The sequence below is a fragment of the Chenopodium album genome, chromosome 16, assembly GCF_948465745.1.
Source record: "Chenopodium album chromosome 16, dcCheAlbu1.1, whole genome shotgun sequence".
NCBI classification, from domain to species: Eukaryota; Viridiplantae; Streptophyta; class Magnoliopsida; order Caryophyllales; family Amaranthaceae; genus Chenopodium; species Chenopodium album.
The window spans coordinates 10,452,746-10,476,307 of NC_137849.1; the positions used below are offsets into that span (position 1 = coordinate 10,452,746).

General features: G+C 36.0%; 2 protein-coding genes across 2 annotated transcripts; both read right to left on the reverse strand.

Moving 5' to 3' along the window:
• Positions 1–336: 336 nt before the first annotated feature.
• LOC145584894 (tRNA (mnm(5)s(2)U34)-methyltransferase, chloroplastic-like) lies at positions 337–6,028 on the reverse strand. Its single transcript, XM_081641673.1, has 6 exons — positions 5,808–6,028; positions 4,091–4,154; positions 2,741–2,933; positions 2,160–2,233; positions 1,656–1,811; positions 337–558 (listed from the first exon to the last, which is right to left on the reverse strand). The coding sequence occupies exons 1-6, from the start codon at positions 6,004–6,006 to the stop codon at positions 435–437; spliced, it is 810 nt and encodes a 269-aa protein (XP_081497799.1). The 5' UTR covers positions 6,007–6,028; the 3' UTR covers positions 337–434.
• A 1,967-nt stretch (positions 6,029–7,995) lies between these two features.
• LOC145583885 (uncharacterized) lies at positions 7,996–9,726 on the reverse strand. Its single transcript, XM_081640839.1, has one exon. The coding sequence runs from the start codon at positions 9,724–9,726 to the stop codon at positions 7,996–7,998; it is 1,731 nt and encodes a 576-aa protein (XP_081496965.1).
• Between the last annotated feature and the right edge of the window lie 13,836 nt (positions 9,727–23,562).

The following is a 23,562-nucleotide window of genomic DNA, read 5'->3' on the forward strand; positions in this document are numbered from 1 at the left end:
CAATCAAAACCCTGAAAATCTTTTCTGTTCTCATTTACAGAATCACCCCCACTTCTCAAAACATCAACATATAACCCTGATTTAACAGCAGCAGCGTGCTCGTTAGGTTGTCATATTTATATAAATGGGTTGAATGCATAATCTATAAATGAATGCAAGTAAAAAAAAAAAAAAATTACGAAAATATGACAACATAATTTGTTTATCTCATATTAGTATATAACTACCCAATTGGATGATTTGCAACTCATTTTTTTTTTTTTTTTTTTTTTTTTTTTTTTTTTTTTTTTGTGAAACAGAGAATAAGTATTGATCATAGCTAAATGAGTAGAAGAGTTCTATCAAATGATAAAAGCATTCAAAATCTGACCAGTTGCCAAAAGTGGAGTTCTCATATATTTAAATAAAAAGTCTTAACTAACAATAATTATTTTTCATCTCTTGAACAAAAATACAAGAACCGGTGCAAATGGTTTGTTCAACATCTGAATGTGGCTGCAGACCCATTTATCTGCTGGTAACTCAGCTGCAAACGAGCGGAAAATTTCATATTCTTCCCTGAATAGAAGAGAAAAAAAAAAACAATAATATGAGATTACATGTATTTGTAAATGTATACTAATCTGTCGAAAGTAACTTTGAAGAGGCAAAATGGTTTCCATTGATGAATATATTAGCAAAAACAGATGAATTGTAATTGTATAGTAAAGAAACTAGCCATCGATACTGATGGTTAGGAAGCTTTAAAAAGTGAAAAGGAAAGGGACACAGCAACATCTATAGTAGTTACAAGTATTGAACAAACAATCAAGCACAGAGCCTATGTTGCTTTGATTCTTCATTGCACAAGTACTTGGTTCAAATAATCAACATTAATGGAAATTGACATTAGGTAGTTATTTTTGGAACAAATAAGTACAAACCATTTCACAATATGGCTGAGGCTACATTCTATACATGGGTCAAATAATCGATACTTTGACATGGATGTTAATACTTCACGGTTTATTTTGGAACAAAGCTTTGCGAATTGTTGTGTTATCTTCAACAGAAATCTTTGAATGCAGATGCAGATCAAATGCTTTCAATTACGCTGAATGAATACAAAACCGAGAAGGTAGACTCAAATCAAATGCTTTTATTAATAATAACGGTACAGGAAAATCCAATGGTGGGTGATTTGGATATGCAGCACATGGAAGGCAAGAGATGAAGAGAGTAGATAATTATGGTCTATAGCTTCTCAAAAGCATATGAGCAAGGTAAGTGTTGGACAGACATAGACTTACTCTTGCAAGGACAGAGAGGACGACCCTAGTCCGAAAGCTGAGACAAGTAAATGAGCCAATGGGGTAGCATCTCAAATGACAACCAAAATTAAACTAGCAATTTGCTGTACTAGTGACGTTCCGTGATAAGATGGAGATTTCCAAGCGTAAAGTGAAAAGAGCTAAATCTTGAGGTGGCAAAAGGGCCATTTGGATTGAGTTTGGATTGGGTTGAATCTAACCGGATACTACATATATACGTACTCCGTATAAGATAAAATAAATACAAATCGTAGTTCAACAAAAACACTTAGAATTGCCATAGGTCGCTCCATTTTCCACCCTCTATATCACTTAAAAAGTTAAAATTACTAATAGAAGCATTACCTTCCACCAGGGTGTCCAACATAAGCAACGACACTAATAATTCCTCCAGGAAGTAATAATTCCTTTGCTGCCTTGAGTGCTAGCAAGGTTGTGGCTGAATTTGTAATTAATCCCTTGTCACCTCCAGGAAGGTAGCCCAAATTGAATGCAACAAGCCTAAAGTAAAGTACAAAGCCATTCAAGCATCGTTTAGTAAAAGCTCCAATCTTCATTGGCAATTTTTTTACAAAAAAGAAATAAATAATAATAATTAAAAAAAAAAAAAAAAAAAAAAAAAGAAAAGAAGATGATAATTTTAACAATATGCCAGCTAGGCCATTTCTAACATGCACAAAGTATTACATTAATTGATGTGGCTAGTAATACAAAAATATCACGGTAACATAAATGGTAGTTAATTATTAATATAGGTACGAGATGGAGAGCTGAATATATATTTTCAATATTTGAACATCAATTTTGACTGATACAACAACATAAATTCATACTGTGTGCAGAGAGTACCTCACAGAGATATTCTTAGGAAGCACATCCACCATTCTACTGTGACAAGTTGAAAATAGCTTCACATATTTTCTCTGCATAAAGGTGTGAGTGAATATCACAATGCTATAGCAGTTCTCATGATAATTGAACAGCATTTAACAATGCATTTGAAGCAGAAGCAAACATGAAAGGCACATACATAAACTAAACCAACACTTAATAAGCACTATATAAATTGGATTGATGACAAGCTTCATTTGCATTAATGACAAGCTTCTTTCTGGCTTTCTACTGGACATAATTAGAATCAAGGACTAGAACTTTTCTGTGTGTAAATCAGATGAAAACAATCAATAGCAAACCAATGACAAGGAAAAAAGTAGGTTTAGTTTCCTATCAAACAGCTGATATAAGTTCAAGCTACAAATAAAATGACTATAGAGAGAAAATTAAGAGAAATATGATTTTCTCTAATGACAGCTAGCACTACCCAAGATAAGAGTTTAAATTGTAGACAACTGCACTAATGAGGAGGTGCTTATAGTTTGCAATCAACAAGAAAAGAGCAAATGAAAGCAACCAAAGCAATGTAATCATACCTGGTTTGGATCAAGTGATTGGTCAAGTAAGGATGAAGTATTTTGGATAGCATCTTCCTGAATATCCATCCCATATACGCACCCTTTAGCTTCATCATCTACCACCAACTTCGCCAATGCCAGGGTATCATTGCCATTACCACAAGTAGCATCAACAACTGAATCACCCTTTTGAACCACAAGTTTCCATATCCTATTTTAAGATGATATGTTAGCACATGAAAAATGTAAATGGTCATAGTTCAGCAAAAAAATGAAAGCACATACACTCTCAATAAGAGGTCCCAAAGTTCACTAATGAAATTATAGCCTAGAATTGGTATTTGAAAGCTTACATGATATACATTTCAGAAGTGATGAAAAATATTATATTTTTTGTAGGAAATTTTGATTTTTACCACCTCCAAAAAACGACTTATTTGCTTTTACCACCTACATAAAAAAAAAAGTTTTATTTTACCACCAACAAAATTTCCAAAAATTGGATTTCATCACCAACTAACGGATCCGTCCATGAATCTGTTAGTAGGGCCCACCTTTTTGACGTTTCCTCTTCATCTCCCCCGATCTTCCATGTCAACCAGCCGGCAACAGAATCAACTCACCTCGGTTGGTCGGAATTACGAGTGGGGCTAGGGACGGTCGGAATTTGGTGTTGGCTAAGGAGGAGGTCGGAATTAGGAGGTAGATAGGGTTTAGGAGAGTGCAAAATTTGGTGGTGGCTAGGGTTTTAGGAGTAGTCGGAATTCAGTATGAGGGGGCTTTATGGTGGTGTGTTGTCCGGTGCGGTGGCAAGTGCGTTGTGGGTGCGATGGCTGGTGCAGTGGCTGGTGCGGTGTTGGTAGGGTGTTTGTGTGCGTTGTGTGGTGGTTATGGTTGTGCGGTGAGCGGTTGCTGCTGTGTGGCGAGTTGATGGTGGGGTTGGTAGCCGGTCTAGTGGTGGGGATGGTAGCCGGTCCGGCGGTGGGGCTGGTCCGGCGGTGGCTAGGTGCCGGTTGGTGGCTGGTTTTTTTTTTTTTTTTTTTTTTTTTTTTTTTTTTTGTTTTTTGTTTTTTTTTAATTTTTTTTTTTTAAATTTTACCCAATAATAAGGTGACACGTTTACATGGTAGGCCCCACTAACGGATTTATGGACAGAACCCGTTAGTTGGAGGTGATTGGTGGTAAAAGCCAACTTTCATTTTTTTATGTGGTGGTAAAATAAAACTTTTTTTTTATGTAGGTAGTAAAAGCAAATAAGTCGTTTTTTAGAGGTGGTAAAAATCAAAATTGCCTTTTTTTTTTGGAAAAAAAAAAAAAAAGTGCATAGGTGTAGAAGCATGGGTAACAGAATTTAGGTCAAATACCTACAAATGAGCAACTTCAGTTGCCTTTTTCTGGCCAAACATATAGCCCTTCAAAACATCATCTAACTCTGCAAGGAACCATTGAATACCATTCAACATAAATAGCATATGACGCAAGATCAAGGGAAATATATGACATTGTGGGGACTAGGAAGATCGAAAGAGTCAAGAAAATCAAGGAAGAAATAACAGCATTAATCCAAAGTTCTCTATTAGCAATAACTTTAACTTGTGTCTATGACCAACAGTAGCTCATCATCTTGTAAAAGTGTTAACACACTTATAATGCTCATTTCCATTAAAATTTTTAAAAAATCAAATTGACATGTCTCATTATGGTTATCAAATTTGGTCTCTTAACAGTATATAGGGGCCGTTTGGTTCACTAAACTAGAATAGCTTGGTATGGAACCTCATACAAATCCCATATGGGTATAGAATTCTCCTGGCAGATTGTATTTCAAGTGTTCAAAAAAGTAAGGACGTTAACATTTAAAGCTAACATTTTAATGTTCCCAACATATGAAAATTCTATCAGGGATATAAGGAATGTTACCTAAAGGGTATCAATTCTTTATTTCTTTTTGTGGGACTAATCACAGCATCTATTACTTGGCTTTGACATGTTCTCACAAATTTTTTCAAGATACTAAGCCATAAAGTTATATCCTCTACATTTTTCTTAGTTCCAATTGCTGATTAGCCATTGTAAGCCTCTTTTATTCAAACATATTACGAAGTACAAATCAACTTATACCGAGTTTAATTTATAGTTGGCAAAGTTTTGAATATAATTTGCTTATAGCATCAGAACTCCACCCAAAACACATAAGCAAGGCCTCATAAGAGAGCATGTTTGAAAATAAACAAAATCTTATTAACGGCAGATACAACTACAATTAGACGAATAGACAAATAGACAGCTAGACACCCCCTGAACCATTAAAATAGCCTAATGAAGTTTTAATGAAAATTTGACTTCTGCAACATGGAATAAAAAGTTATAAGTTTGGTGTTTACAATCCATTCACTCCTATAGATGTCATTAGTTGGTAAAGTCTTGGGGTCGTACCTGAGATCAAATCTTATCTATACCATATATCATTGTGACTCATTAAAAATAAAATTATCAGTGTAATTATTAGTCTCAATCTCAAGCAACGCTCTAAAACAATACAACTAAAACTAATCATATTATTGCAAGAAATAAATACTCCTTAGATAATAATTCCTCGATTTTTTTTTTTTTTTTTAATTGTAACATTGGAAATTTCATACTTACCAATAAACATTTTGTATGATTAATATCTCTGATTATATGTTAATTAAAATAATAAAAAGTTCTGTAAAAAAAATGATATTTATAAGGTATAAATTGAGACGAATTAACAAATAACAAGATTTCACATGACTATAATATAATTAATGTATAAATCACAAAAGAGGGTCAAATAAATATGTATAAAGAGTGCAAAATTCCAAACATTGCAATTGTGTTAAAAAAAATAAATAAATAAAAAAAAAAAACATTGCAATTAAAAAAGAACGGATGAAGTATTTCACAAACACATAACAGACTCCGATTACCCAAAAAACCCAGTTCAAAAAATCAAAAGTACAACAATATAAGACAAAACAACAAACAAAACAAAATAAAAGTGCATTTATGTTGAACAAATAACTGATAAATCGAAAGGGAAGAAAGAAAGTAGAAGTTTTACCAGAAAGATTGGGGACAAAATCAGTGGAAACATTGGTTGAAGACGATGATGATAGTGTTCTACCTTGAAGTAAGAATGCCTGAGATTGTTTTGGACTTATCCAGAGACAGGGAAATGACAAGTTCAAGGGGTTTTGTCGAGCAAAAAAGAGCGGAGTAGGAAGAGGTAAAGGATGCAGCAGACACCGGAATATTGACATCTTTCTCAATACTACTATTATTTGTCCGCCACAACAAAAGTGTAAATACGACTGATACGAGTAGTTGGTATATTAGGGGATATATTGGTAATTCTGCAATAAAATAAGGGGTAAATATGTACTTGTAATAAGTAATTGGAATCCTTGTCTTGATGAAATCCTAAATTATTACTCTCTATTAAGATAGTACAGAGTAATACTCGTAATTTAGCAATGTATGACAAAGTCACATCTCGATCGATGGAGTTAATGTTAATTTTACATCAATAATTTTACTTCAAGGATGTAGAGTTGGCTTGATGGTAGCACTCCCATCTCGTAACCTCGAGGTTACGGGATCGATCCTTGCCTCCAGCATATGCTGGAATTTCCCCCGCTTCAAAAAATTTGTCATCTGATAACTACTTAATTTATAAATTTGTAAGTTTTTTCGGACATAAACTTAGTCTCATGTGTTTTTATTGATATATTGATATTATTAAATTAGGGTCTATTTCTATTCAAAAAAAAATTAGGGTTATTTTTGTTAATAAAGAGATCATGATGATGTGCTTAAGTGAAGGAGGAAGAAAGTCAAAATCACTTGTTAAAAGTGACATTGGGTATATTTGTTTTGATGGGTTTTTTTTATGTTCGCTTGGTTTTGGGGATGACCAATTTATCTTACTTAGTACCTACATTATTTGTTGTTGTTGATTGTAAATTTGATGGTTTTTATTTTTATAGAATTGTTTGATAGGTGCATATGTAATTATTCACAAGGCAATATTAGTCAAAGTAAGTCAAGTGAATAGTACAAAAAATACTAATGGAGGACTTATAGGTTATGGAGGAAGTGTTATACTTTTAGTTAGTACAATACACTTTATTAAATCTTAGCTTGATTGGTACTCATCAAGACATTAATATGGTAACAAATACTCTTTCGTCGAGTACCAAATGCTTTGATTACCTACATATAGTCATAAACAAAAATAAGGAAAATTTTGACAAGGACTAATCTTTAAGCAATTTGGTGTACTAGTATCTGAAAGATTTTCAACAAAACTCAAGGTAACACTAAAATTTCATTAATTTGGCCGAGGACTACTACTGTTATACATGTTAATCATCTGAACTCGCACAGAAATGCTCAACTAGAATATCTTGAAGCAGATTCTAGTTTCGAAGCTACAATTTCTAATCACAAGACCAATATCATTCATATCATTGTTTCACCAAACCTAGGTAGCACCATTAGTTTGATTTCTTTCAGTGAATGGAGCAATGGAAGCATGGGAAGAAGGAAATAACACGGTCTCAAAAAAGCTAATGCTAAATGCACCGAGCAATCTCCAGGCTATTCTGAAAAGTATTAAACACGGCTGAGATTGGCTATTCAGAATGGAACGAACGATGCACCTAACTGCGAACACCAAACCAAATGTGGCTGCAATGCTAGATGGAAGTGATCAGCCTCCTACTCTTTGCAGAAATGCCTGGACCTAAATTGGTAGTCGCACTCCAAATTCCACTGTTATAACTGTTAACTGTGATCCGCCGTGTTTGCAAGCTTTAATACTAAAGAAGCAAAGGTCTTGCAGGAAATCACTTGTGATTTCTTTTGCCCTCTGTCAAAAAAAAAAGGTACAAATACTGTAGGTACACAAGAAAAGTTCCTCAGGTAACTAATAAACAGAAAACTTTCATTTAAGCGTCTAGCTCATCAAACTACATCACATAGCCATCAACCAGATGTTACAGCAACATTTAACTACAAATGAGAAGAATTCACCAATATAGTTTCTCAATTATTCGGATAAATTTGAATTGTTAGTCAGAACAGCAAGACTATAATGAGACAAAAAGGAGACAAGTTAGAACGAAGTGTTCCACAAAATTAGTCAGAACCTAAGCAGCTAGCAGTGCAACCTCAACAATAAGGAGTCACCTCCTCCTATCTTTACAAAAACAATGTTGGTAGAAATCAGTCTCACAATTATGCTAGGACTAGACCATCAAGGGTATGTTGCCTTGGGGCACGATGATCATTTGTCTTTCCTTTAATGACTGCTGAATTTTGTTGGAGCAAACATCATTCTCTTGCTTTCTTAGATCTCTGACTGCTGCTAGGACTTTATCATCATAGGCATCATTCTCTTCTTTTCTATCTTCTTCCATATCTGCCAAGTTTTCTTTGTCACAAGCCACATTCTCTGCCTCGCTGGCCTGATCTTTGCTCTGATAATGAGCCCTCATATGTCCACCCAAAGCTTGGCCTGAACGAAAATCTTTGTCACACATCAGACATTTGTGCTTCTTCCATCTCTTCTTCATTTTTTTATCCCCATCTTCGACACCATCTTTCTCGCCAAGAGTAATGTCAGTACTGGTGTTTGCATTCATGTGTGCTTGGTTTTCCAAACGACAAAGCCTCTGACAGTGCAAACGATGGCCTCCCAAAGACTGATATGACAGGAAACTCTTGCTGCAGATACTGCAGATATGCTTCTGGCACTTTTCGGAGGAAGAATTTTCCATTGCTGATTCACTAGCTCTTGAATTACATTTATCAGGTGTTTGATCAGCAACTCCTTCATCCTCATGCTTCTTTTCTTCAATCACAGGATCACAGCAATTTGGACTCAAATTATCAACCATTGTATCTGCTTCCAAAACCCCTCGAGTATCATCACTGATTTTGGCATCAAACAACAAAGATTTCTGCTCATTATGAACACTAGGTCCACTTCCAACATGATCATGATTTGTTGGACCACAAATTCTTAAATTCGACTCATCATACATTCGATCACTAACATCGACAGACTCATACTTTGTTTCTTCAGCAGCAGGAACACAAGTAATAGCATTCGAATTACTAAACAATGTACCATCCTTAATTCCAGCATCATACAGCAGCATATCAGATTGAATCTCAACATCAAAAACAGGTCCATGTTCAATATTCTCAGGCTGATTCAAAGACAACCCACAATCAAAACCCTGAAATTCTTTTCTGTTCTCATTTACAGAATCACCCCCACTTCTCAAAACATCAACATATGACCCTAATTCAACAGCAGCAGCGCACTCGGCCACATGATCATCACAATTATCATCATTACTAACAGAGTTAATAGGCAATCTAGGTTCTATTTTTACTGAAGCATCATCATTATCAGAAACATGATCAACAGAATAAAACCCACCCTTAGAAAGCATCAACAAAGAAGCAGCAATATCTAATAATTCTTCATCATCTGTAACGGCAGAATTTGAGCCATACAAACTACACCAAGAAGTGCTATTAGAACAATTAGTTTTATCTGTATACCTTCTTCCTGATCTTTTCTTTCGAGGCGTCTCCGGCTGCTTCATTAGTTCTTGCTCCAACAATCCTTCATTGACAGAACAATCCTCAAATTCAGCCTCAGATTTTCTCTTTGAATGACATCTCAAATGCCCAAACACAGCTCTAGCAGACTTAAACCCTTTTCCACACAATTTGCAGACGAATTTTCTGCCATTTTTGTACATTTCAGAAGATACCCACGAAGATTTTATGGAAAATTCTCGCAATTTACTACTCAAATGATGATTTTTTCCAATACCCATTTGAATTTTGTGTATATTTTCTGAAATTTTTGATGAATTTAAGGGTAAAAGTTGATCTCTGACAGACCCATCTTTTGCTCTGATTTTCTGTAAAGACTTCTTTTTGATATCTTTCTTCTTCATTTTTGAAGTTCTTGGAAACAAAAATAACTCAGAAAAATTAAACAAACTGATTAATTTTTCAGAAAGATCAGAATGAAATTCTTGGCTCTAACGGGAAGAACAGAGGATACCCAGAAAAGGGTTTGAAAAATCAGAAAAGAGTTGAGTTGGGTATTATTTCAGAGGAAGTAAATTCTTGGGTAGTAACAAAAATTGGAAGCAAATAAAATCTGGGTTTTGATTCTTTTGATGATTTGAAGTGGAAAATCCCGAGAAAAAGGAGAAGGGTTTCTAGTTTAGTGTAAGAAAAGAGTGAACGTTGGAAATGAGTGTCAGAAGAGAGGGTGAAAAACTTCAGCTAAGTCGAACAAGTACTCGGCGTCTTTTGATGATACTATGATGTTATAGGGTATTTCATATTTGGGAGGGAGACTTGTGCATGAAAGTATATACTGGATTACTGGTACTTCTATTGGGTCAAGGGTCCATAGTTAGTTTACGGCTATTTCTTACTTTTGTTTTTTTTTTTCGGGCTATGTTCAGTTCACTTTATTTTTGTTGAACTGAAATTATTTTTACTGAACTATTATTATATTTGTTCTTTAAATTTACGGATTTTTACTGAACTAAACTTATTTTTGCTGAACTGAACTTATTTATACTGAACTAAAATTATTTTTACTAAATATTATTTTTTTTAAGGTGAAATGAACAGGGCCTTATTCGGACAGTCAGACCCCTATCAAATGGTTTTATGGGCGAATTATGTTACTGAGGGTTGTTTACTTGTCCAAGACTTTAAGGTTAAACTAAACCGAACTGAACTGAACTAAAAGCCGAAAACTTAATTATGTTGCTGAGGGTTATTTACTGGTCTAAGATCAAACTAAATTGGACTAGAGACCGAAAACTTAAAAAGATCATGAATGGAAGATCGAATTGATTATGCTAGGATTAGACTTGGTTGGTTTTGATTTGTTTTTATATATATATATATAATGATTTTAAATGATGAAAAATCTACCGTTATGGAAAAAAAATAAGATAATGTAAATAGCACATAATACTTCGTATTATAAGAATATTTGTCGTGCCTATTATTAATCACGAAGGTCAGTTATATACAAACTATGAGCATAACTATAGGCTTCAAATAAGGAACTAATTGATAGCCCTTTGACTATGAGATATACAAGATAATTACAAAATAATTATAAGAGATTATTTACATAATCTAACACACCCCTGCAATCGAAACGGGAGCTTTATGAACGCTGAGATTGTCCCGAAAATCATCAAATAAAACCTTAGGAAGACCTTTAGTAAAAATGTCTGCAATCTGGTATCGGCATGGCACATGTAGGACACGAACTTCGCCCCGCTGGACTTTCTCACGAACGAAATGAATGTCCATCTCAATATGTTTAGTGCGTTGATATTGTACCGGATTACTAGAGAGGTAAATGGCACTAACATTGTCGCAATAAACTAAGGTTGCCTTTGTAACCGGACATCGAAGTTCTACAATAAGTTTCGAACCCAACAAGACTCCGAGACAACATTCGCAACCCCTCTATACTCTGCTTCGGCAGTGGACTTCGACAAAGTAGGTTGCCTTTTAGCAGACCAAGAAATCAAGTTATCACCAAGAAAAACACAATAACCTGATGTAAACCGACGAGTGTCAGGACACCCGCCCCAATCGGCATCCGTATAAGAGACAAGAGAAGCGACGGATGACTTGTATAAATGCAAACCATAATCAGGTGTACCTTAAATATAACGAATGATTCGTTTCAAGGCATTCATGTAAGCGACCTGTGGAGCATGCATAAATAAGCAAACCTGTTGCACAACATGCGAAATGTTCGGACGAGTGAAAGTCAAGTACTGTAGCGCCCCACATAAAGATCGATAAGTAGTAGGATCTGCATAGGGAGTACCGGAATGAGTGCTCAATTTCCCTTTTGAAACAATAGGAGTAGAAAACGGATTGCAATTTGGCATTCCTGCTTTCTGAATGATGTCAAGAACATATTTCTTTTGAGACAAAAATAAACCATTTTTGTTTCGAGTGACAGCAATACCCAAGAAATAACTCAAAGGACCCAAATCTTTCATTGCAAATTCAGAGCTAAGTTGAGAAATGACATATTTCCGAAGGGACTCTGAAGAAGCAGTGAGAACAATATCATCAACATAAAGAAGAATGTAGGCAGTGCCATTACCATGGCGATAAATGAATAAAGAAGTATTCGATTTGTTGTGAACAAAGCCAATGGATGCCACAAAATCGGCAAAACGTTGATACCAAGCCCGAGGTGCCTGTTTCAAACCATAAAGAGATTTACGCAAAAGGCAAACGTGATCAGGTCGAGCCGAATCTCTAAAACCCAAAGGTTGATACATGTATACCGTCTCATTCAAGTTACCATGTAAGAAAGAATTCTTCATATCTAATTGATGAATAGACCAAGCCTTGGCCAAAGCAATGCTAAGAACCACCCGGATAGTTGCTGGTTTCACAATCGGACTAAAAGTCTCATCACAATCAATCCCTTCTCTTTGAGTTTTCCCATCACCAACAAGACGAGCCTTATGTCTCTCAAAAAAGCCATCAAACTTCGTTTTATGCCGAAAAATCCATAGCGAACGAATAATATTCACATTAGACAGTCGTGGAACCAATTCCCAAGTTCCATTGTCAATAAGAGCATCAAACTCTTCCTGCATAACAATTTTCCAATTATGGTCACGTAGCACATGTACGGGATTTTTTGGAATAGGTGATATGGAGGTAGAAGTAAGAAGGAAACTGTTTTGGTATTTTGGGTTTGGTTTGACTATCCCATGCTTGCTACGAGTAGCCATGGAGTGGGATGGTGGTGGTGGAGGGATCGGACAAGAACTAAGAGGAGATGTGCGAGAGTGGGATGAAGAAAGCGAAGAGAGAGGAGATGTGGACTGCCAGTCGAGCCCTCACCAGCATGTGCTTGGAAATCAGCTTGCTGGTCAGCAGCATCAACGAGTGTGACGCCTCGCATGCTAGTGCCCGCTTGTATCCCGGCAGGGTTAGCAGTTGGTGGTACAAGACCACGGTGCTGGGCACTAGCTGGAGTGTCACACAGGGGTTGAGGCGGGCTGTTAGGTGTAGAGGAAGGGTTGAGAGGTGTGGAATGCAGTCCACTCCGCGAGGAGGGTGCGGGCTGGTCAGACTCCCTACGGCCAGGCTGCGGAGCTGTCTGGTTGGAGGCATTCGGTGAAGGTGAGATGCCTAAAATGTGGTGTCTAACCACGGGATTAATTAGAGGACTTGAGACATCATCTAAAAAATCATAGGTGTGAGGATTAGGCGTGTGAATTTTAGAGAAAGGAAAGGACGACTCATCAAACCAAGCATGCTTAGCAATAATAATTTTCCGAGATGATATATTGATATGTCTATTTTATATAGTGATTTTCCCCTGTCCCTTGGTTATAACTAGTAGTGTTTTTGGCTCTTTAGAGCCACTTTTATTACTAATTTGTGTTTTCTAGTATTTTTGTAGTTTTAGTTGAGTTTTGTAGGGAATTGCACACTTGGAGCATTTTCCCGGGATTATTTGGAGCAACTACAAGCATTGGAAGAGCACGGCCATCTTTCATAGCCTAAGGCCAGTTAGAGTTATCAAACCGGTGATTAAGGGCTCGATATAGGAGAATCCGAGGCATTGGACCGAGTTTTCAAGCCCCAAAGAGGAAATCTGGACTAGGCTAAAGAGTTGAAGCCCAATCATTAGTCCGAATTAGCCCAAGTAGCCTCGCCCGTCCAGATAGGGCCTCGCCCGAAGGCTAGCTCGGCCGGGCAGGGCAGAAGAAGGAACGAGCAGCCTTTCGCCTGAGCTCGCGCCCGACCGGGCGCGAGAGAAGCTTCGATGATCAAAAAGGCAGGCGCGGTCGGGCGGTGCTTCGCCCGACCGGGCCCGTGTCTTGGAGGATTGTTTCCGATGATTTTTACTTAGTTTCTAATTAGGAGTTTTGTATAAATACGTTTTAGTTGTTTTTGGTACAATTTTCTCTCTTTCATTAGTTTAATCTTCTCTTAAGCTTAAACTTCTCTCTTGTTTTTCTCTCTATACAACTTTGTTCCTTAATTCAACTCATTATTTCCGTTAAATTTGGTAATGATTTCTTCTCTATTATTTTCAGTAATTTAATTCCTTTAATTCATCATGTCTTGTTTAATTGCTTTGATTAGTTTAGATTTAATTATGTGTGAGTAGTTTCCTTTCTAGGGTTTGTGGGGATCCATAAATAATATGAAGGGGGTAATTTATTATTGTTGATTGTCAATGCTTGATTAATTTCCTATTGATTGATTTAATGTTATGCAATTAGATTAGGCTTGGTTTAATTGTATGAGTTTTGCAATATTGATTCAAGATGAGAGATGAGAATTGATGTTTTGGCTTAGTTTCAATACGAAGATTAATTTATAAATGGTTAAGTCGAGATTCGAGAGATGAGATTTAATACCGGTAGATTAACTCTGTGATTACGTAGTGAAAGCCCTTTATGATCTTAATTGATGCATTAATGATTGATTATTATGTTTTCCCTAAAATATTATTTTTGACTAGGTGATACGACTTTATCCTGTAAAAATTTGGCGCCGTTGCCGGGGAAACGGTTTTATTTTTATTTCTGATTGTTTTTGTGGTCTAAATTATTTTCTCCCATCTCAGAGAACGCAAGTTCTTTGAGACAATTTTCTCATATTTGTTTGTTCAGTTCTGTGTTTATGCCCAGGGATTCTAAATTAGGTTACATTCCATTCGATCCTGAAATCGAACGATCTTTTCATAGACAGAAGAACCTTTACTGACAAGTACGAGACACTTTTGAAGGTAATCCACCTTTGGAACCCCCATCTGATTCTAGTGATTCAGAAGTTTCTATAGAATCAGAATTAGAGATGGCGAATCCACCTCCACAGCCATCTCACAAGCTTAGCGATTATTCGCAGCCGTCAGTGACAAATTTTCCACATCTTACTCCTACTGCAGCTCTTGATGGAGTGCAATTCGAGATCAAGCCCCAATTTATCACGATGATTGAAAGAAAGCAATTCAGTGGAGCTAAGGGTGAAGGTCCTAATCTTCACATTGCAAATTTTTGTCAATATTGCAATACCATTAGGCAAGCTAGGGTCACGCAAGATCAAATCAGGGAGATTCTTTTTCCCTTTTCTTTATGTGGAAAAGCTAAACTGTGGTTTAACGGTTGGAATAGAACTGCACTTGGTATTACCGACTGGGAAACTCTTGCTTTAAATTTTTATAATAAATATTACCCTGCAGAAAGAACAACTTTACTAAGGAGTGCAATTCAAAACTTTGCCCAAGAGCCAAATGAAACTCTATATGAGACTTGGGAAAGGTTCAAGGATCTACAGAGAGAATGCCCCCACCATAATTTAGCACAATGGCAATTGATTCAAGATTTTTACAATGGGCTTGGAAACACATCAAGAACAATTCTAGATTCTACAGCTAGTAGGAGGTTTATGAATCTTAATGTTGATAATGCAGGTCACGTTATCGAAGATATGGCAATTCATAATTCCCAATATGGGAATCCTAGAGGGTTTGCTAACAAAGGAAAACATAATGTTGATTCCGTATCCTTTTTGCATGCTCAGTTATCATCTATTTGCCAAAAACTAGATAATCTTACTGTTGTTCCTAACTCTGTAGCTAATGTTTCTGCTGTCAATAATACTAATTAAGCTTTTTGTGAAAATTGTGGAATTGTAGGACATTGGGAGCAAGATTGTAGGAGTTCCATGGAGAAAGTTAATGCCTTCCAAACATATAGGCAAAATAACCCATACTGTAACACTTATAATCCTGGCCTCCGGCACCATCCATATCTTTCCTACCGGAGTACCAATGTACAAAATCCTCCACCTCCACTACAAACACAACAACAACCACCACCACAGCAAAAATATTACCATCCTAACTCTGGCCAGAAAACCCAATCACAACCCTCCTCATCTTCTGACCCTACTTTGTCAAAAATTAGAGCAATGCTATCAAATATGCAAAAGCACATGGAGAGTAGGGATGCACAAATTGATTCGATTATAGCTCATAATAAAATTATGGACAATCAAATTGCGCAGATTTCATCTACCCTACAAACCCGTCAGCAAGGAGCCCTACCATCTCAACCAATCCACCCTACGGATCATGCTAATGCAATTACTCTAAGGAGTGGTTCACATTATGATGGGCCTTCTATGCCCAAGGATGATGAACCTATTGCTAATCCTGATTCCCTTATACCAAGTGCTAATGTTACTAACCCTGCAGGGCTACAAGAGAAAACTAATCCTTCTAATGTTTCTTTGCAGGGTAAATCTCAGGACAAGGGTGGAGATGTGCAGAGTCCAGTTATCAAACTTCCATTCCCAAATAGACATTTAAAGAGTAAGTTTGATACGCAATTTGGTAAGTTCTTGGAGGTTGTGAAAAATTTGCAGGTAATAGTTTCTTTCACTGATTTAATCACTCAGGTTCCTACATATGCTAAATTTATGAAAGATATCTTGACTAGGAAAAGGACCTTTGATGAGGTAGAAACTGTAGCTTTTACAGAGGAATGTAGTGCTTTATTGCTAAATCCCCTCCTAAATTAAAGGATCCTGGTAGTTTTTCTATCCCTTGTCATATTGGTAATGTCTTCATAGATAAAGCATTATGTGATTTGGGTGCTAGTGTCAGTATTATGCCATCGTCTGTGTGTTCTAAACTTAATATGGGTGATTTGAAAGTTACTAACATTACTTTACAGATGGCAGATCATTCTATTAAATACCCCTTAGGTATTCTAGAGGATGTTCCTGTCAGAGTTGGTAAATTTTTTATCCTTATAGATTTTGTTGTTTTAGACATGGCTGAGGATACACAAATTCCCATTATACTAGGTAGGCCTTTTCTCCACACTACAGGAGCCATAATTGATGTGAAAAATGGAAAACTAACCCTTTTAGTTGGAGATGATAATATCACTTTTAATTTAGGGAAGGTTTTAAAAGGACCTATGCTAGAGGAAAATTGTTGTTTGATTGATGTTATTGATATAACGGATGATATTTGTGAAGAAATATTACCACAGGTTCTTGCAAGGGATCCCTTGGAGGAAGTTCTTTGTGGAGATCTGACTGCAGGTGATGCAAGTATTTGGAGCAACGAGGTGGATGCTATAGAAAAAGCTCTTGCCATAGAAGAACTTGATCCTATAGAGAGCAAGAAGGTAGTAAAATTAGTTTAGGAATCAAAACCTGCAGAGGTTAAGAAACCTAAACTAAAACCTCTTCTTTCTCATTTAAAATATGTTTTTCTTGATGAGGAAGAGCTATACCCTGTAATCATTAGTACTGCACTTGATGACCCACAAACTTCCCAACTTCTAGAGGTTCTTCGAGCCCATAAAAAGGCAATATGGTACAATATTGATGATCTCAAGGGTATTAGCCCTGATTTTTGTATGCACAGGATACATCTAGAGGACAACTACAAGCCATGTATTCAACCCTAGAGGAGGTTGAATCTTAATATGCAGGAAGTAGTTAAGAAAAAGGTTATGAAATTACTTAATGCAGGTATTATCTATCGTATTTCTAACTCAAAGTGGGTAAGTCATGTTCAGATGGTTCCTAAAAAGGGTGGATGACTGTGATTAAAAATGACAAAAATGAATTGATTTCCCACTAGAACTGTTACGGGATGGCGTATGTGCATTGATTATCGTAGATTAAATATCGCCACTAAAAAGGACCACTTCCCCCTCCCTTTTATTGATCAAATGCTTGAGAGGTTAGCTAATTATAAGTTCTTTTGTTATTTAGATGGGTATTCGAGATTTTTTCAAATTCCAATTCACCCTGAAGATCAAGAAAAGACTACATTTACATGTCCTTATGGTACTTTTGCATATCGTAAAATGCCTTTTGGTTTGTGTAATGCCCCCGCTACCTTTCAACGTTGCATGATGAGTATTTTTTCTGATTTCATAGAGTCTATAATGGAAGTATTTATGGATGATTTTAGTGTGTATGGGTCTTCATTTGATGCATACCTGGTAAATCTCGCTAAAATTTTGAAAAGATGTGAAGAATGCAACTTGGTTTTAAATTAGGAGAAGTGTCACTTTATGGTGGCAGAGGGAGTAATCCTTGGTCATATTGTATCTAATAAGGGTATATAGGTAGATAAGGCTAAGATTTCTGTGATTGAGCAATTGCCCCCTCCAGTTAATGTTAAGGGGGTTAGAAGTTTCTTAGGTCATGCGAGGTTTTATCGTCGTTTTATCAAGGATTTTTCTAAAATTGCTAAACCACTAACCCAGCTTTTACTCAAGGATGCCCCATTTAATTTTACTGACGAGTGTCTTGAGGCTTTTAACGGGATTAAGCAGGCTTTGATATCGGCACCCATCATATGTGCACCCGATTGGAATCTTCCTTTCAAGATTATGTGTGATGCAAGTTATTTTGCATTAGGAGCTGTGCTAGGACAAAGAAAGAACAAAGTTTTGCATGCTATTTATTATGCAAGTAAAACTTTGGATGAAGCCCAAGTCAACTATGCCACTTCGGAGAAGGAGTTTCTTGCTGTGATTTATGCTTTAGAAAAATTTAGATCATATCTAGTTGGTTCTAAAGTTATTGTTTTTACTGACCATGCAGCTTTGAAGTACTTAATAGTCAAGGCGGAATCAAAGCCTAGGCTCCTCCATTGGGTTCTCTTGCTCCAAGACTTTGATATGGAGATTAAGGATAAGAAAGGTGTAGAGAACGTTGTGGCAAAACACTTGTCACGTATCAAGTATGATGAAGGTAAGGATTCTCTTCCCATAGATGATTCTTTCCCTGATGACCACTTGTATGCAATTGTAGAGCAACACCCTTGGTATGCTGATTATGCTAATTATTTGGTGGTACTCTACCTCCTGACTTGTCCTACCGACAGAAAAAAGAAGTTCCTTTATGATGTTAAACATTATTTTTGGGATGATCCTTTTTTGTTTCGTGAGTGTGCAGATGGATTATTTCGCAGGTGTGTTCCCGAATGGGAAGTTCATGGCATTCTCACTAGTTGCCACAACTCACCTTATGGAGGACATCATGATCCCACCAAAACGATGGCCAAGATTAATGAGTCAGGTTTTTATTGGCCCACTATGTTTAAGGATGCTAACACTTTTGTGTAGGCTTGTGACTCTTGCCAGAGGACTGGAAACATCTCGCGGCGGCATGAGATGCCTCAAACTGGAATATTAGAAGTTGAAATTTTTGATGTTTGGGGTGTTGATTACATGGAACCGTCCCCTTCTTCAAGAGGGAATCGTTATATACTTGTCGCCGTTGATTATGTATCTGATAAAGGAATAATTGCGTCATTAGACAACTACACCTAAATCAAATACAATTTATAACACTCGACTTATCCTAATACAAGTATATGGCAAGAAGAGGGGTCGAACCACAGGGAGAAGCACATAAACACCGCATTCATCACTAGACTTTAAGCTATCTCGGGACAAAGGATAGGAATGACTAAGAGATTAAACTAAAGATAAAACGAGTTAAAATCAATATAACTAAACACCAAGGAAGATGGGTATATGTAGATGCCGCTTGATCATGCAATAACATAAAAGCAAATCAATAGTGAACTAAACATGCATGAATATCGATATAAGGTTCAATCTAACCGCCTTCCGGGGTTAATCGGTTTCTCCTAACATAGCCTCTATGTTTCCACACTAGAACCATATATTGGGAGGTGCAATCAAAGAACAATCGATAGAAATGAACCTTAACTAAGTCAACTTCCGTTCCTTATTAGCAAAGATTCACCTTTAATCAACTAACAATGTGCACTTGCAAGAAGATCAAAGAATATCAAGCATGCAAAGATTTTAATCACAATTAACTTAATCTCAATATTAAAAGCATGAACAATTAGCAACTACACCATCCCCACACCCTTGGCTAAGAGACTACTCACAAATCATGTTGAGAACAATATCAATCATCAAATCAATAAGCATCAACATGATTAATAAGCAAAGAAGGAAAATCAAAGTAAACAAGCAAAATTAACTGCAAAAGTAAAGAGAAAGAGTAAGAGATTGCTCATTAATTGAAGTTGAAGATCTACAAAAGATTAAACAAGCTTCTTCTTCAAAATCCAAGTTCATCAATGAAGAAATCCACACTTTCTCTCTCTACCAAATGAAGACTAATAGTATTTCTCTCTCTAGATTAAGCTAAAAATTGTGCAGAAAATTAAAACTAAGTTTATCTAATTACATCAAAACGTTCTAAAATGGGACTTATATAGTCCGTACAAAGCCAGCTGAAATAGAGGAGTGGTCCGACCGAACACTAGGAAGGTTCGGCCGGACTACAGGGTAGGTTCGGCCAAACCATGGGTAGGTTCGGTCGAACCTCCCTGATCCTGGTCTGGTCGAACTTCTGAGGTTCGATCACTCCTGCAAAATTGCCAAATTGCTTCTTGACTCTGCCTCAACGTTCGGCCGGACCACTGAGCAGGTTCGGCCACACCCTGGTTCGGCCACACCTTCAGGAGGTTTGGCCGAACCTCTTCTGAATCTTGCTTCCTTCAGCTTTTCTTGAGCTTAGCTTCCTCCTCTTGAAAACCCCGATGGTTCCTACAAAGCATAAGCATGGAAATCAAAGTAAAGAGTAGGAAAAAGGGGCAAAATCTAGGAAAGAAGATGCATAAAGGGAAAGGGAACTAAGCGCAAAGAAAAGGATGCAAGCAAGCCGCAAATATGGGAAAATGACCATCAAAATGAACTTTAATCGTGACATAAATGCCACTCATCAGTATCTAAGTAGGTTGAAGCCATTGTGTAATACCTCGTATTTTTATACGTATTTTATTTAAAATAAGTATTTTGAGAAGTATTTAATTGAATTTAAATGTTTTATTTAAAGTATTTTAGTTATTTATTTTAATAAGTTGGAAATATTTTATAAAAGAAAAGTTTATTTAATTAATTATTTTAATTAAGTTGGGGTTTAATTTAGGAAAGTTTATTTTAGTAAACTTTTATTAGGGATGGGATTAGGAAAATTAAAAAGGGAAAGTTTAGGGATAAGGGTCTTAGAGAAGGGGTATAAATATCCCACATATGAGGCAAATCAAACTTTGCCCAGAGTGGAGAAAACCCAAGGTAAACTTCTCTCTCCTTTTTCCTTATTTTCTTTCTTTTTTTTCTTTCTCCTTTTTCCCCTTCCCCTTCTTTTTTTCGGCCACCCGCACCACCACTACCAGCCACCGGCAGCAGGTGGTTGCCGCCGCCAGCAGGCGGCCACCGGCGCTGGCAGCCGGCGTGGTGGCTGCCGCCACCGGCTTCCTCCCTCTTTTTCGAATAAAAAAAAATTAATTTTTGTTTTAAAAATCAATTTAATCTTAGATCTAAATATTAATTGTGGATTTTGTGCTTTGATTTTGATGTTTGATTGTAAGTATTATGTTAATTAATTTTCAGATTATGTTTTAATTAAAAAGCCCAATTTTTGAAACCCTAGGTTCTTGATTTATAAATTATTGAAGGATTATGATATATAATGGTGTAAACCTTTGATTAAAGTGTTTTAAGACTAAATTACAGCAAGATTTAATTAAAATATAGTGCTGGAATTTTTGGTAAAGCATTAAAAATCAAGTTTCTTTAAGGAATTTTAATTACCCATTAATTGAGATTGAATTATAATGTTTTAAATATAATTTCAGCTTATTTTAAATAATTATGAGGGGTTTTATAATAGTATATATTGCTGGAAATTTGTGTAGAGTGGGTTTTAATATTCTTTTATGATTTTAAATTGTAGGAGACTTTGAAGTGAGTGATTTCTATTAATTGTGGCGATATTAAGATCGTATTCAAGGTACGTTCGCGTACTTAGCATAATTATGTTGATGTAGTAGCATGCTAAATGTGTCTGATTGATTACAAATAGTATCATGCTAGGTTTGGATTGGAAATTATGATTTGGATGTTATTGGTGAATGGATTGTGAGGCATCATTCATTTGTGATGGATTGTTGATTGGAAAATAATAGCTTGGAATATTATTTATGAGCCACATATTTATTTATGGCATGATAGAGAACATGTTTAATTAAACTAAATGTTTAATTTGGCTTGGAATATTGAAAAGGAATTTATTTATGATTCATATAATTTTTATTGATGCTATAAGCATGAGGAAAGGAGCTATATAAGTGTCTTTGTACACGAGGAATAAATTGTATGTTGGTGCCTTAGTGCACTTAAGGTGTTTTTAACACCGAGGGATAGGATTTGTGGCGCTTTATGCGTTTAAGGTGTCATTGGCACCGAGGTAGAATTAAAAAGGGTTCAACATTAAATATTATGTGGTCACTAATTATTCAAGAATTAAATTGGTATATTTGATTGTTGATTAATTATTGTTGATTGAACGATTATGGTTTGAGAGTCATCACCAAGTTTAATAATCGGTAAATAACGTTCAGTGGAAGAGATTACGCACCAAAACTCTTGAAACGTATATACCTTGAGTATGAACATATGGGGGGAGTTATGGGGTTTTATATTTAACCATAACTTCTAATGGAGTACAGGACGCTGTATATTCCTTTTTATTATTATTATGCGCAAGAATTCCGCCACCTACGTGTGGTTTTGATGCTGGCACGGTTAGCTCCCGTGTCAGTAACCTCAATTTATTGGGGGAGGCTAGGGGGAAACCCGTTGGATGCGTAATCAATGCTAAATAAATTATTTAGTGTCTAGTGAGAATTTTTATTTAATGTTGTATGCTTGAAAAACAGGTGCAACAAGGTAAGCCGTGTGTTGATAGGGAATTGTATGCTAGTGTGTTATTTACGCTTATGTACTCAGCTTTGCTGATTGTGTGTTTTGTGTGTTTGTTGGCCTTGTCTTTATCTTGGCCCTATGATGACCCATTTATAATGGAGAGTAGTGGAAATAGGTAGAGATAAGCTTTTCAGGTGTTGAAGCATATTCATGAATGGACATGAGGGAAGAGCGTATTATGCTAGTTTCCATAAGTATATGATGTGTTTACTGCTTTAATTATTTATGATAATATTATTATGCGTGACTAACAAAAGGATTTTAAATTTGGTTTGGTTTTAATAAGGGCCTATAATGATTCCAAGTTGTAGGTTGATTTTATTTCACTGCGTTTGACTTCGGTTTGACTTTATTTTCGTTGATTGACTTTTTAAGTTGACTTGTTTTGAAAGGGTTAGGAAAATTAGTCTTCCGATGTGTGTCTTTGATAGTTGCCTTAGCCGTTATCACGGTGGCGGTAATGTCTTAGATATTCCTAATTAAAATTTTAAACAGGGCAAAACAGGTATTTTAAAAGAAAGGAATTTCTAGGGTGTTACAAAGTGGTATCTGGGAGCTTTGGTTGAGATTTATTTCCACTAAAGCCAAAAACGTGTTTTAAAGTGTTTTAAATTTAAACTTGGCCAAGTACTTATTTATTGGTAAAATTTTTAGAGAATTAATTTTTATTTTATTTTATTCTATTCTAATTATTTTATTTTTGGAAGATTAAATATTTATCGATTTAATTTAAAAAAAAAATTTATTTGGTTCGAATTTTTTTAAAAGAGGGGTCAAATTTTTTTTTTTTATTTTATTTAATGGTCCGAAAATTTTTTTTTTTAGAGGGAAGATTCGAAATTTTTTTTGGGAAGTTCGAATTTTGCCTTCTTTCTTATTTAATTTCGAAAAATTTAATTAAAAAGGAGCTAA